This window comes from Eurypyga helias, unplaced genomic scaffold (genome assembly GCF_000690775.1).
Source record: "Eurypyga helias isolate BGI_N326 unplaced genomic scaffold, ASM69077v1 scaffold5707, whole genome shotgun sequence".
NCBI classification, from domain to species: Eukaryota; Metazoa; Chordata; class Aves; order Eurypygiformes; family Eurypygidae; genus Eurypyga; species Eurypyga helias.
Genome location: NW_010263552.1, coordinates 1 through 14,538, shown reverse-complemented (window position 1 = coordinate 14,538; position 14,538 = coordinate 1). Strand labels below are relative to the sequence as shown.

Here is a 14,538-nt window from a genome sequence, read left to right as displayed (position 1 = left end):
TTCGGTGCCGGCGCTGGACGGAGGGTGTTCCTGCTGGACTGGATCCTGGTTCCCGCTCTGCCACTGTCGGGTTTTGCAGCTGAGGAAAGGAGCTTTGGATGAAATAGGCGAGTCCTTCTGTGACACTGCTGCCTGTACGTGGCTGATTTGAGGCTGAAGTACTCTTCGGAAGTACTTAACGTAGCACCAAGGAAGCTCGTTTGTGTATTTAGGAGGGAAAGCGACCCCGTTGCAGCCTCCTTCCCTGGTCCCACCAGTCACAAGAGAGACGGAAGGAATGGAACGGGCTGCAGGTAAAGCAGAGCTACTGGAATCCAGGATGAACCAACAGGTTATCTGAAGGGGGTTAACTACCCTGGTGGCCAAAAGCCGAGGGGTAAGAGCTGCACAGCTTGGGGCAGCTGTGAGGCGATGGGAAGGGTATGAAATGGAGCCAGATCAGCTCTGCTGGAATAGGGAGGAAAGCAGTTCACAGGCGCTGTGACTGACCTTTAGAAAGTAAGGAAAACTACTATTTCTGCAAGACGTGGCAGTCAAGGTCCGAACTGCAGCTGGAAACAAGGTGCATAAGTGAGGAACATGAACAAAAAATGGTTTGGGACTCTTGAGGGACGTGACTTAAAAGGGGAGAAGCTCTTACAGATGGCTGCAGAGCTGCCACGCGTTTCCTTACGGCCTCGTGAGAACGCGGCCGTGCGCAGCCTTGTGCCCAATGAATAATTTACTAGGCCGTACACCGTTGAGGGATAAACCTTTATTTAAAAAAATTCAAACTTCACTTGACACAGGTCTCTGTTGAGGTAAGTGACTGTACTAGCTTAAGAAAACACCGTTCAGGATTGAATTCCGTAAGCGGTTAACGCTGTTGCTTGCCGGGCTCCAAGGGCTGGAGGTGAAATCTGTGAAGGAAGCGTCAAGTTTCCCATCTAGCTGAACTCGGCTGTGGGAAACCAGGATTTCAGCCGTTTTCATTCCAGCCTCTCCCCATCATGCACACACTTTGTTACTCCAGTCTCTTGCCCTGAGCCTCTTCACCCCTCCCAGGTTTGAAAGGTGCAGCTCTCAGAGGTGACTGAAGGTGGTACCTCGTGCGGTTGGGACAGTGGGCTCACGTGAAGAACACCGACCCGCCTCGTCAACCGAAGCCCTAACCCGACGCTGGCAAGCTCCCGCGCTCAACACGCAGCGGAAGTCAGAAACCGTTTCTGGCACTGCCACCCTCAGCTCTGAAGGGGAGCACAGGGGCCTCCCGCGGCCCTGCACAGCCATCCTGACTGAGGAGGCATTACCAGCACTGGAAGTACCTGAATTCAAGGCTCAAAAGCTTCATTTTGTAATTCACAAGTGAGTATCCTGCAGAATCAATAGTCTGACTGGTCCCTCCCAAAGCAGATGAGAAGGTACCCGGCCCAGCGGTACCTCGCACGTGTAGATCCTCACTATTTCAGTTTCCATAGGGTAGAAGCACTAAGATACAACGAGTACCAGACACCTGGCGCGTGTAAATAAAACTACCAGCACTGTGTGAAGCAAGACTGCAGCTGGCTGCTTGTTGGGGGGTCAGCCTGACCCCCCGTGAGCAGGACAAATACTGGTGGGTCGGCCTCTGAACCTTCTTGCCTGCAGGAACAGAACCACAGTGTGGGAGTACTGAAAATACTCCTCAGCGGGTAAGTCAAAAACGCTGAAGGTCTGGGATAAGCCAGTATTCTTTCTCCTTAACAGCAAAACAGCAACAAAAAGCCCGCGGCGTTGCTTTTCAAATGTAACTAACGCTGAACAATCCTACCTGCCGGCATCCAGTCTTCCCTGCCGCCTGACACTAAATTCCATCCTCACTCTGCCACCTGCACGTTTTTCCTGTGAGTGGTATAAATGTGAGCCGCCGTTCTCTTCTGAAGTCACGCACCCCTGCTGCGGGTCCGCCGGGGAAACAGGCGGGCAGGAGGACTAACCCTTCTGTACTGACACCAGGAGCACGGCGGGTATTACGCCAACGTTACTCCAACGTACGATAAGCGTTTGGTGCCAGCGTAGGGCGGGTTGACGCTGAAGGAAAAAGGGCAGAATGATTGTCTTGGCTTTACTAAAATACTGCTAGTCTAACATATATCTAACTTCAATTGAATTTGAGGTAAGAAGGGCACTTTAAAGGCCCTCCATGAGCATTACTTTAGAATACTCTTTAAATCCAGTAATATTGCAATCTCTTGACCAGGATCTTTGAGAAGCTGCTTCTCAATCTTCGTTGCTCATAAGCAGCCTGGTCTGGGGGAAGGTGTCCCTGCCCACGCCAGATGATCTTCAGGATCCCTCCCAACCCAAACCGTTCTCTACGATTTCTTAGGGGAAACAGTGGTAACTTTATGTAACTTCTGAATTCAGTCAATTAATTCATAATAATTTCTTATCCCATCCTACTGCATGGAGGAGAGAGCTCAGTTATCACCATCTGCTCCATTCTGACGGCCACAGGTTAAATCTGACAGCAGGGTCTGCCCCAAGCCCCTCTCCGCTACCTCCCAGCTGGATCTCCAGCAGCAGCCCCAGCTTGCTTGGGTGGCCCAGTCGGACCCAGCACCCGGATCGTACACCTGCGCTATTACATGTTAATGCAAGGTGTCCCCAGGCAGCGGTCTGGAGTTTCCAGGGATCCTGGGCCCCAGAACAGCCCTTCCCTCGTCTCTCGGACAGGACCACCTTCCTGATGTCCCACAAGGCCTAGAAGGGCTCTGAGGAATGGCAGGTGCCATCCACGTGTCACGCCTAAGCACTGAAGCACTGACAGAGGCTAGGGGCTAAACTATTAGCAGGGAAGGCTGACGGATGGGATAGCTGTCCTGCTCCAGGTCTGGGTCTCCTTTGAGGCAAGCACCCGCATTACGCTGACGTAAGCATCACCATGCAACTACTCTAGAATATATATTCCAAGTGACAACACAGAAAACAGTTCAAGAAATACCTGGGAATAAGGCACTTAGGTAAGTGAGACATCGACAGGCTAGCGACCTCTTCACACAGACATCATGGCTCAGACATCCTTGCTCTGGAGGGATGAACAGTACCGTCCATGGAAGTAAGGGCTGTTGCGTGCAGAGCCCACTACCCGTCCATCCTCTTAAGGCAGCATTGTGCACAAGGAAGCGTAGCAGGACATCACCGCTCTCGACACTTTGCTCTTTTACGGGTGGTATAAATAAAGCTTTGGTCCATTACCACCCCCTCTGAACGCTTACAGGCTTATTTCACAGAACAGCAGCATTAAGCAAAGTGAATTCTAGACGACACACGTACCCTGAGACTAGAGTACAATGAAATACTGACAACAATCAAGTCTGGACTAAAAAAAGGCAAAGGTCTTAGGGACTGCTTAAATTAATTTGCCTACACAAATGCCTGTTTCTAACTTTTTCCAGAGTAACAAATCCAATCTTTCACAATTATTTTTGAAATTAACCCAGTAGGAAGTACAATATAGTGGAGTTCAAGTAGTACAAAGACAGGGTTTTGTTAACAGATTGTTGATGTCAAACAGCTGGAAAGCCAGGTTCTGACATTACACTTGATAGCAAGAACAAAAACTCCATTCACTGCTAAAACACCAAAACTTTCCAGCCTGGGTATGAAAAAGAACATCCAAAATACAAAGAGACACAGCACTGATCGAGTACCCAGTCAAAGACCACCTCTCTGTTGTTGGAGCTAATGGTTACTCGAAGCTTGAAGTTTCCTCCCTCGTTGCTGGAAGGGCCTAAGTGCACAACTTCCATGTCAAACGTCACTGTGGAGCCGGACGTAATAGCAGGCAGTTGGTTTGTCATCTCTTTTCCATTTACAAACACTGCCCCTGAAACAGGCAAGACAGCAAACGTTATTTCTCGCTTTCTGTACGTACGAACGTGCAATACTGTGCTGCCCTACTTTTTTGCAGGCGAACAGAAATGTAAAGCAACCCTGACACGTTCCTTCTGTGACATCAAACAGGTTGCAGTGGCTGCAAGCAGAAAAAGGAGCCCCGTGATCTCCCCAGATATTAACTGCACCAACAGCACAAACATAAAAGGTGGGGGCAGTTACTCACATGCCATCCAGGGATACAAAGAACCAGAGACTGTGGGTTTTGGGAAGGTCAGAGTCTTCAGCGATGTGATTCCGACTCACCGTTTGTGCTAACGCACACAGCTTTGTCCCGCTGCAGAGAATCATAGCCCTTCTGCTGCTCCACACACACGCCCAGGCTGTCCCGTCTGTCTGGCTGCCCCACAGTTTCAATTCTACCGAGCAAAAAGGTTAAGTCAAACCCTGAGGCTTTAAATCAAAACACAGAGTGAAACGCAGGCAGCAATACCCTGCCACACCAGACCTCCCTACGCTGCTCCAGGGCTGCCAACAAAGTCATCCAACCTTTTGGGGAGATGCCTGTGGCATGACCTTGCCCTGCTGAATGTCCTACCAGCTTCCCAACGGCTCCACCGAGCGACTGCAACCGTCAATACCAGATCACCGGTCAGCACCGCGCGGCAGGGCAAGATGCCCGCGGTTTCAGCAAGTACTTCCTAAGTGTGACCACAACGGGGGGTTTCAGCCCTGCTACGTTCTGCTGTAAAGGGGTGGGGGCAAAAGGTCCATGTGTTTGTGGCGATGGTGGGTTGTTGGGTTTGGGGGAGCGTGTGGGTGTTTTGTTTGTGTTGTTTTTTTTTTTAAATAAATCAGCTTGGTGCAAATGGATATTAAAAACAATGCCTAGAAGGGCATTTGCAGTCTGGCTTCTGCTCAGCTGCATTTAGGATTTTGGTCCTGGGAAAGAATCTCTGAAGATACAGCAGATGAACTGTGCAAAGGACCTGGGACACAGGTCCCTTCGGGCCCTCGCAGCTGAGCGAGGCTGCACAGCTCATACACTGGAGGGCTCTTCTGTATCTCCAGTACTGCCATCCCTCAAAGGTGCTAAATCATACTTTAACGAGAGCCTGAGTGACTCTGAAAGCTTCTCTAGAAAGCAAGAGAGTGGTTATTTTCCTTACAGCTTGAGAGAACAGCACTGATAGGTGGATGTTGCCAAACAACAGAAAAACTTCAGCAGAACCTACTAAGAACTGGAAATTGAGCTGGGCAGTAGCCTGGCACGCAACGGGTTAACGCTTTCAAGACAAACAGGGAAGGTAAAATTGGAACCATGTTTTACTTCTGCACTCCATTAGGATTTTCAGTCCCCTGGGAAGGTCACTAAGACAGCAAAAGCCTTGTACTGTAAAGCAAAGCAAAACCCCCCCCAAAAATTCAGTATCCAAGAAGCTTTTGATTTGGAAGTGATCCATCATGTTTTCCTAAAACAGCTACAAATGAGATTTCAAATTTGGGACTCTACTTCAGATTTTAACCTCAGGCAGTTAGTGGTGACGCTTTACAAGCGGCTCTTTATCTGTAAACTTTGTGCATAAGGTAACGTTAGTTCATTCCACCCCTCGTTAAGGGAGCCTTTCTGCAGTTTGGGTCATTCTTGTGGCTGTACAAACACTGGTTTCCAGTGCAAAACTGCAGAATTATAAACCCATCAAGCAGTAGGAGTTCTGGCACGTCCACCTGTATCCACACGCTCATTCCCACAGACCCCTGGTAAGGTAACCTGAACCAGCAGCAGCAAGAAAAATCCATCAGACAAGTCATGGGACAGCGAATACGCTGCGAGGAGTGACGGCAAGACCCAGAGCAGGAGCCTTTACCCACGAGTCAGTCTAGGCTCAGCGGAACGTTCAGGTCTCGCTGAGGCCGCATTTTTCATCACGCACGTCTGTGCTCGTCACATCCAGGCTTTCCAGAACCAGGGCTGCCCTCGCTGCAGGAGAGGGCTGGGCTGCATGCTAGCGCCAAGCAGGGAAAGACCAAGCCTTCCTTGCACTGTAACGAGGAAGCACAGCCCAAGTGCCGGAGACAACGGCAAGGGCTTTCCTCCTCTCGCAGGCAGAGGGAACAGTGTAAGGTGAACCCTGCCGCCGCCTTTTGCTCAGCTGGCCACTCACCCCATGCGAACACCCTGTTGTTCCAACAGATGGAGGAAGCCAAGCGCCACGTACGACTCCCTGCTCAGGAAAAATGTCACACACTGTCAAACAACAAGCTCCTCTTGGACCTTGGAAGAGGAACACAACCCATTTCTGAAGTTGTCTTCAACCTTAAGATTCGTGTCCTTACAGCTCTTTGGACATGTGCTTGTTAGTGCTCTGCCATCCTGAAACAATCTCTTCTTGGAGAGGCGTGCACGTTACCAAAATGTAAAGCAAAAGATTTCCATGTGTTACCAATAAAAAAAGATAAAAGGCATTGGTCTGATAGAGAACCAAGGGAAACCTCAAAGTCCTGCCTTTCATTTCACAGGCATTTCTGAGCCAAGAGATGTTAAATCTAGCAACAGGCTTCAAATGAAAGCTTTAGACCTTTTTATCCCATCTCAGACTGGGCAGCTGAACACATCCTCATACTACAACCACTGAAAGTTAAGATAATTCATTATCAGGAAGCAGAAATGAAACATATGAACGACCCCTTTAAATTGCCTTTGGGGGTTGCCTACTGCACAGCACGTCGTTTTATTTAACCCGGGGAAGATGGAATAAAGCTTCAGTCTGAGGTCTGTAATTACAAGTGACATACCCACAAGGACATTCCTCACACCCCGTTAAACAGCATCATCTCAGGGATAGGACTCCAGGCAGCAAAGCTGCCGAGGTTTTTAATCACGTTCTGCGTCAAGTGGAAAGCTTGAATCTCACAAGATCCCTCTTCCACTCACGAGTTTCTAACGCCAGTTTTGAGCAGTGTTCTGATCACCACTAATTATCCCAGATGTTAAAGACATCATGCCAGACCGTCATCCTTACCTGTCCAGCCGCGCTTATGTTTTCATACCCAAAGTCACCAAAGCATATGGGTAGTCTGGGACAGAAAAAACCCACTGACCCAAGCTTAAAGAGTCAACGTCGAGCTGTGACAGCTTCTGAGCAGCCACCAACAGCTGCTACAAAACTGGAAGAAGTTCAACATTCCACAGATTTGCTTGGCCTGGGCTATATTTTACCACCTCCCAGGAGTTCGCTCTTGTCTCTGTTTTAGATAGGTGCAGGTCCTACAAAAACAGCAGGAGTTTTCCTCAAGAGCCAGGAAGTAGAAGTGAAGAGAAGGAAGCCCAGACTGCACACAGACACACCACCTTGCCCAGGGCTGAGCTGATGGAAAACCCCATCGTGACCAGGTTTACGTACAAGTCAGCTCCAATGGGCTAGAGGAGGAAGCCTGGTTCCCAGGAGATGCACCAGACAACAGCCACCCAGAAAGTACTTGCCTGAATGTTAATGTCTGCCCACAGAAGTAAGTCGGAGCTTTGGAGTAGAGCACACCGCATGACTCAGAATCATTTCGAAGCGCTATGTTTCTTCGACTGCTCAAGCTGTAACCCTCCAAGCCAGCTGTCCATTCTTCAGAGAAAAGAAACAAAACAAAAAAGCAGCATGAACCTCACCTAGACCAGCTATTGCCTGTGCAAAACTAAGTCACTCGCAACGCCCACCTGGTTCACCTCATATCAAGCTGAAGCTATGTTAAGAACAGGGCCTGGTGCTGCCTTCGGATGGAGAGATTTCTTTATCAAATCATTTGCAATTACAAGAAGTATTTCCCAGCTCACAGGCTTCACCAGAATTTCACTCTTTGCTGTGATCCCTGTGAAGTCGTATTGTAGGCAAAGGAAAACCCTCGTGACCCACCGCCCTTAAAAATTTGCAAGTGAAGAGAAAATCTAGGTTTGTCTCCAAGACAAAAGCTTCTTATGTGACTGTAGGTCATCAAACAACGCTCAGTTGGGGTGAGGGGCAAAGAAGGAAAATGCCCCATTTCTGGCTCACTGTTGCTTTCCAAAGCTAAGCAGTGAGCTTCCTGCTGGAAAGGCTCACCCTCTCTCACTCGCACTGCAAAGCAAAGGACAATTCTGGGGTGAAAGGATAGCTCGTCATGCGCTGCACACACACCGCAGCTAAGGACACCCCACCATCGTGCAGACAGCAGCTCCCCAGGTTATTCAGCTGCAGGCCTTCAGGAGTGCAGCAGCGACGACACGCGTTTAGGATGAAGAGCGAGGAACAGTACCATGGGGAACCAGCGTGGTACGGCCGATCTGAGGAACGCTCCAGGGGCTCCACTCTTGCCGTCCGTCTCCGCGGGCACAGACTCTGAACTGGTAATCAACATCAGGATCAATATGCAGCACTATGAACTCTGTCTCAGAGCCGACGTATACATCTTCAAAGTGACTGGCAGTACTCTTACGATACTGCAGCCTGTAATCTTGTGGTACGAAGTCATCATCCACCTAGAGAAACATTTATTACATCAATAAAGGGCCCTCTCTTGTTTTTCTTTTGCCTCAAAGCAGCACATACTAGGGTAGTTTATTTTTTTCCACCCACAGAAGTTCCACTATCCCTCAAGGATGACCAAATTCAGGGAACTCAACAGCACAGAAAACCAGACCACACGTGACAACAGCCCCTAAGGTTTTATCATCTGAAGCCACATCCTTTGCAAGGTAAGGATGGCTGACCGACGGCTGCCTGTTGCTAGAACAATGTCAGTTTGTGTAACGCTGCCAAGGAGCGTAGAGCCATCCAACAACAACAAAACCACATCAGAGCACAGCAGTGATTTACTCAAAAACAGTTTTTGTGTGCTGAAGAGAAAGGCTGATTGACTAGCTAATGCCCGTATTAAAATATTTTCTTTTTCTACCCGCTGCATCTCCCCAAGAACACAAACATGGTGAGGTGTAAAAGCATAACAGCCCAGCCTCAGCCTCACCCTGGGCTTGCTAAAGCATCTTCAAAGGGAACAACAGCATGACGCCAGCAGTGAGGTTGGGTCTCGCTGGGAGTGTTCAGCTGTTGCTGCCGTACAAACGAACCAGTCGGTTCTGCGGCACAAGGGGCTGCGTGCGAATCAGCTCTGCCAGAAACACACACCAGGATTTCTTAGTCTCGTTTGCATCACAGATAGATTACACTCTCCTATTGATTTGTTTAGTGGGAAGACTACATGAAGGAGGTGTTTCCTGCTTGTCCAGTACCTGGCACGTGCTTACACGGGGGAAGCAGGGGCAGCAGGATTTTCAGCTGCCCCTCCTGACTTTTCCACACACAGGGAAGGAGATCCTGGGTTAAAGGTGCATTAGCGTGTTGGCCTTTCCTACCCGCAGATGGGAGCACATACAGTCCAAGAGCGAGTCTAGCACACAGGTGTCACTGCCAGGCAGGCACAAACCCCAGCAGCAACCACAACATCACCAGGTTACCTTGCCTTTAAACAAGGCCATTGCCATAAAAACCTCTTCTAAAGCTTCTAACTACACACTGGAGTGGACTACTCCTTTGAAGGCTGTGAAGAATCCACAAGGAAAGTGGCTTTTCCAGTTTCTTTTGAGAAAACTGAAGTCTGAATTATTTTCACCCAGGATGTTTTACCTACCTTACACCATCGGACTAAAATACCTCCAGGCTTCTCAACAAATTCCTCTAGCTGTACAGGTGGGCGAGATGCCACAGTTCCATGTCTGAATATTTGATTTTTCAATATAGTAAGAAGGCAGTCATCCAACTGGGCAGATAAACAAGGCACATCAACCAAGGAGGGCACTTCTGGTAAGCTGAGAAAGGAAACTTTGCTGTAATGAAAGGGGCCAGCTTCTACAGATTTTGTCCATACGCTTGACTGTGCAGACTTGCAGGGAGAATGCTTGCTGCAGAAATTGGCATGTGCATTTCAAACTTAAAAGACTCAGAAAACATTGTGTTTTAGCCCTAACCAGACTGTTTCTCAGTAAATACTCTGAAAAACAGGCTGTTCCACAAGGAGCAGTTTCATCATTCACAAATGAACAGCCTGTATTTCTACAGAACACACGGAGGTTGAAAACTACTTGATTCTGTGACTGCCAGCCCCAACGAAAGGCTATGAAACAAACAGGACAGTAGCACCTCACAGGAATCTCGTACGGCAACGGAGCAGAAGGCTTGTGTTTCAAAGGAGAAAGGATCCCCTGCCCGGGAAGAGCAAGTGTGCCGCTGCCTCAGATCACCTCAGCGTGTCGGGATCTTACCTATCTAGCTGAATATGTAAAGCTTTTTTTGTAAAGCTGCAAAGTTTCTCATTCTGTTGTCCCACATCTCCATGGACTGCACTCTCTCCTGGAATCAAATGGTAAAAATATTCCTAATGAGAAAATGTCCAAGAAAAGCATTCTTTGCAGCAAAGAACAACCAGTCCTGACACGAACAACCCATTAAACATGAAGCGTTCTCAGCACTTTTACTAGACTCTTAGCTAGAAAATACAGTCATAGTTAAAAATATAAAGCCTATCTAGCAACTTTTGAAGCTCCCAAAGCTTCCTGGAGACACACCCATAACAGACGTAATAATTTGCCTCAGGTCTCAGACAGTAGCAGAACTGGGGTCAGATGCCAGCAATCAGGATTATTAATCCCTTCCTCCACCTGCTTTAAAGGAAGAAAAGCAGCAAAGCACCTTCACTGGGCAGAAAATAAAAAAGCAGGTGTTTAAAAAATAAATTTCAAGCACTGTTCTGTTTGCTACGATGTAAATGGTAACTACTGTCACAGTGAAGGAAATAATCCATGCATTACAGCATGGAGATAAATAGAAATCTCCTCACAAGCTTTCCATATAAAGTAGTGCCCCACACTTCAGCTTACAGAGATGTATGCTCCATTCTCCTATCTGATGACTTTATCATAATTTAGAACATAAGCAAGCTCAGCCCTTTTCCAAACGTTACAAATCTCTAAAGAAAAGCAGACGTCATAATTGGCAGCAGGAGATTTAATAACCACGGAGGCTTAACTCCTTTCTGACTCTGATGCAAAGAAACTAGCCTGGAAAAGCATGTTACCTAAGTCACGTCTTGACAACATGACTTAGCAACTCTGCTGCTGCTACAGAGGGAATTACCCCCAGGATAGGAAGCACACAGCCAGTCAGGTTCTCATGAGAGCTGACAGAAACTTGTACAAAACACAGGCAATCTTTGCCACCACCCTGTGATTCAGTAACTTGAGACTTAAAACAAGGTGACTACCAGCTGTCCCAGAGGCTGTGGTGCCAGAAAAAAACATACCCCAACAAATTAATTCTTAAATACTGTGACCGCTCCTGTGAGCAGGAGGCAGGCAGCTACCAAGGCAGCACGTTCTTCAAGCGCCAAGGTCACGTCTGAGTGGAAGCTGCAAGATTTCCTACCCGTGGGAGACTGCCCACTGCACTTCAGTTCACAAAACTGAGATCATGTTGAAAGAAAGCTAAAGTTGAGACATGGGAACAATGCAAGGAAACTGCCAACATACTCACGGCTCAGACATGCTCCCAGTAGGTTCTCCAGTGAGGGGAAAACAGTCAAGAGTGACATTCCTTTCTGGCTAGGTATTTAGCATCACTAGGGTACAAACTGGCCCTTACAGTGTATTCCAAGTGTCCACTTTTGTCTGCCTCATCCTCAGACTTTTTGGAGAAATTTTTCCCACACAATGCCCATTTCATTCTTCATGTTCCCCATCAACAGTGAGCACAACCACACTTGGCAGGAAAGATAATCTGTTTACTTCAGCTGCCACTCCACTAAGACACAAATAACTTCCTTCAGCCAACAGAGATGTTTGTTACTACGGTACCCGAGGTGTATTTTATTTCAAAGTAGTCTGACATAATCCTCTTTCTAGCATGGAGGGGTGCAGGACGCCTCTGCAATGAGACATTTCCAAAGCAGGTACTTCCTGCCCCTACGGAGAGGCTACACTGACAGAGGTACTCCTTAGGATTGGAGTGAAATATTTAAATATGGATTTGTAGGAAAAAATATCAATCGGCTCTTCACTACAGCTACCCAACTTTAACCTTTTCTTAACATCTGGTTTGAGAGCAGCCCAAAGTGAGCCAAATATCTGATCAAGAGAAGACACACCAGAAGGTAGAGCCAAGACTTAGTACCAGGTCCTGCCTTACCTTCCCGGAGCAGATCATTGGCTGTACTGACTCCGTGCTCTATTAGCTTCTGGCATTCATCCAAAGGTTTGATGCTGTCTTGTTCTATAGCATCCACTTCCTGCAGCAGTGACAGCAGTCGCTCATCCAACAGCTTCTTTAAGGTCCCTTTTAGATCGTTAAAATGTTGCTCAAGTACATCTCTGGTCAATGTTGCACTTTCTCTGATCTACATTCAGATAACCGGAAAGAAGAATTCAGGATAAAGGCAAAGGCCACGCATATCTCTTATTTTTCTGAAGCACCTCATCTGCATCTGCTAGTGAAGAGCTGGGTGTGAAGTCAGCTTTAAAAAGGACCACTGGCAGGTAACAAACCAGCGTTGCCACTGTTAGTACACACAGCGGGGAAGGAGACAAAGAAACGAGCCTGGAAAAGCATGTTAACTTAGCAAAATACAAATCAGGTTGCATGTGCTTCAACCAAGTGATTTTTCTTGTCAGAAAAGCCTGAATGCTCTGTAGGTCTCTCCCTGCTGCCCCTCAGAACTGCTGTAATCCGTTCAAAAAACACTCTGCCACCATACACGGGTAATCCTCACTGGGCAGAAAAGGATACCAGACTTTTAGAAGATGATCCAGAAGCTCTTTCCCAGGCCCTATCACATCACTGGATTTTTAAAAGCCTTGTAAAGCTGCTTTTAAATTATTTTTTTTAATCAAAGAGCCACCTTGGATTTGTCGGTGCTCCAGGGTCACAGGGCAGGGTACACAGCAAATCTGTTTTGATTCTGGAAAGACTAGACCACAGAAGGTTCTACAAGTGCTTATTAAAATGTTTGCAAACTTGCTGAATCTTGACTTTTAGGGCAGAACACACATTTGAACATCCCTGAGCTAAAGATGCAAAAGTCAGAAGTCAACATCTCCCTGTGAACAACCTTTGTAAGTCACACACACGAGGAAATGCTGCCACATGCACACAGCCTTACACGTAATTTCTACATCTTCAGAAGCGCACACAGCCAACACAGGAAGTTCTCTGGTTAGGTAAAATAAATTTCCTCTTCAAGTAATACTGATGAAGCTCTGCAGCTGCCACACAGCTCGGTTTCCCTTCTCTTGTTATTTCAGTGCTCGAGGAAAAAAAGGAAGTATTTCGCTTGGTGAAGGGGTGGGGCGGAGGAAGACAGAAGAGTCACTTCTCTAAGCCCATTACCTCCATTACGTGCAGACTCAACAGCAGCAAGTCAGCCTCGGAATTACAGACATTACTGGCGACGCAGAAGGGGAAATGCAAGTCCCTCAACACACAGACGTGCATGAAGTTTGTTGAATATCGTGTCCCCATTGGTCCAAAAGAAAAGGATGCAAGGAAAGTGATCTGAAGCGCTTTTCCTATCACATCAGCCCACCAGGCCCCAAATAATAAGAAAGCTTCCACTATCCGACCCCCAGTCTAATGCACTCAGGACTTCTGGACATGGAATTCTTGGACAGGTGTTGCATGGCTGATTCTTTGGGGACAAAATAGCGTAAGGTCCTGAACACGGGAAGAGAAGAGAGAGATGCACACAAGCAAAGAAATTCTGCCAGAGGGGAAAAGGGAAGAAAGGTAACTAAGCACCCTCAGCCACTGCAGAAAGGCAAACTGTCTGCCCCTTGGTGCATTCCCGAGTTATCAGGCAACACTGAGATAACAAGGTTTGGATTAGATGTTCATAAACAATTCATTTTCTTAAGTAGCTTGTGGTTTTGAAGATGACTAATTTCATGTATAGAGATCGCCCACATTCACTCAGTAGCAGGGCACTAACCTGGCAGATTTATAGCAGATTTCTATGCTAATGGAATCTGCTTCAGAAAAACTATCAGATCGCAGAATCACAGAATGGTTTGGGTTGGAAAAGATCATCTAGTTCCAACCCTCCTGCCATGGGCAGGCCACCACAGAAGCATTTTCGGAGTTGGTTGGGTTTTTTTTCTTTACCCCTTGCAGAGCTGAATCAAAGCCAGTAAGGCATTGGATCCAGTCTGCAAAACCTACAATGCTTAGAGGATGTCTTAGCAGAGAATCCAGTCCTTCAGTGGCTCTCCACATCTGCCTATCTCATCACCCATCTTCAGCGCAGAGGCAGTGGGTTACTAGTCCCAGTGAAAACTCTCCTCCGTCTCCACAGCCACAGAAAAACCAGCTAACCTGGAATGCTGGAAACATTAATTCGTGACCCACAGAGTACGTGACCCATGGCGTCTGGTGCATGGGGACAGCAACCAAACTCCAGCATAACTCGCCTAGGCAGGCATCTTTCAGATGCGAGGGGAAGATGACACGCCCTATAAAATAAGACTTAGCATCTCAACTACGTTAGAAAACTTAGTTTCTTTAGACATCTTTATTGCCTAAAAACCCTGTTATCCCAGAAAATCAGGCTCGGTTCAGTAGCAGACTCCAGCTCGCACCCCTTCTTTCCTGACACTTCCTACACCCACCCACCCCA

The 14,538-nt window shown here is 47.6% G+C and overlaps 1 protein-coding gene across 1 annotated transcript; it reads right to left on the bottom strand.

Annotated features, from left to right (window-relative positions):
- Positions 1-3,593: 3,593 nt before the first annotated feature.
- Positions 3,594-13,388, bottom strand: CRLF3 (cytokine receptor-like factor 3). The gene is made up of 8 exons (XM_010156073.1): positions 13,257-13,388; positions 12,060-12,267; positions 10,142-10,229; positions 9,511-9,688; positions 8,140-8,362; positions 7,340-7,472; positions 4,162-4,274; positions 3,594-3,847 (listed from the first exon to the last, which is right to left on the bottom strand). Exons 1-8 carry the CDS (start codon positions 13,386-13,388, stop codon positions 3,594-3,596), a joined length of 1,329 nt encoding a protein of 442 aa, XP_010154375.1.
- Between the last annotated feature and the right edge of the window lie 1,150 nt (positions 13,389-14,538).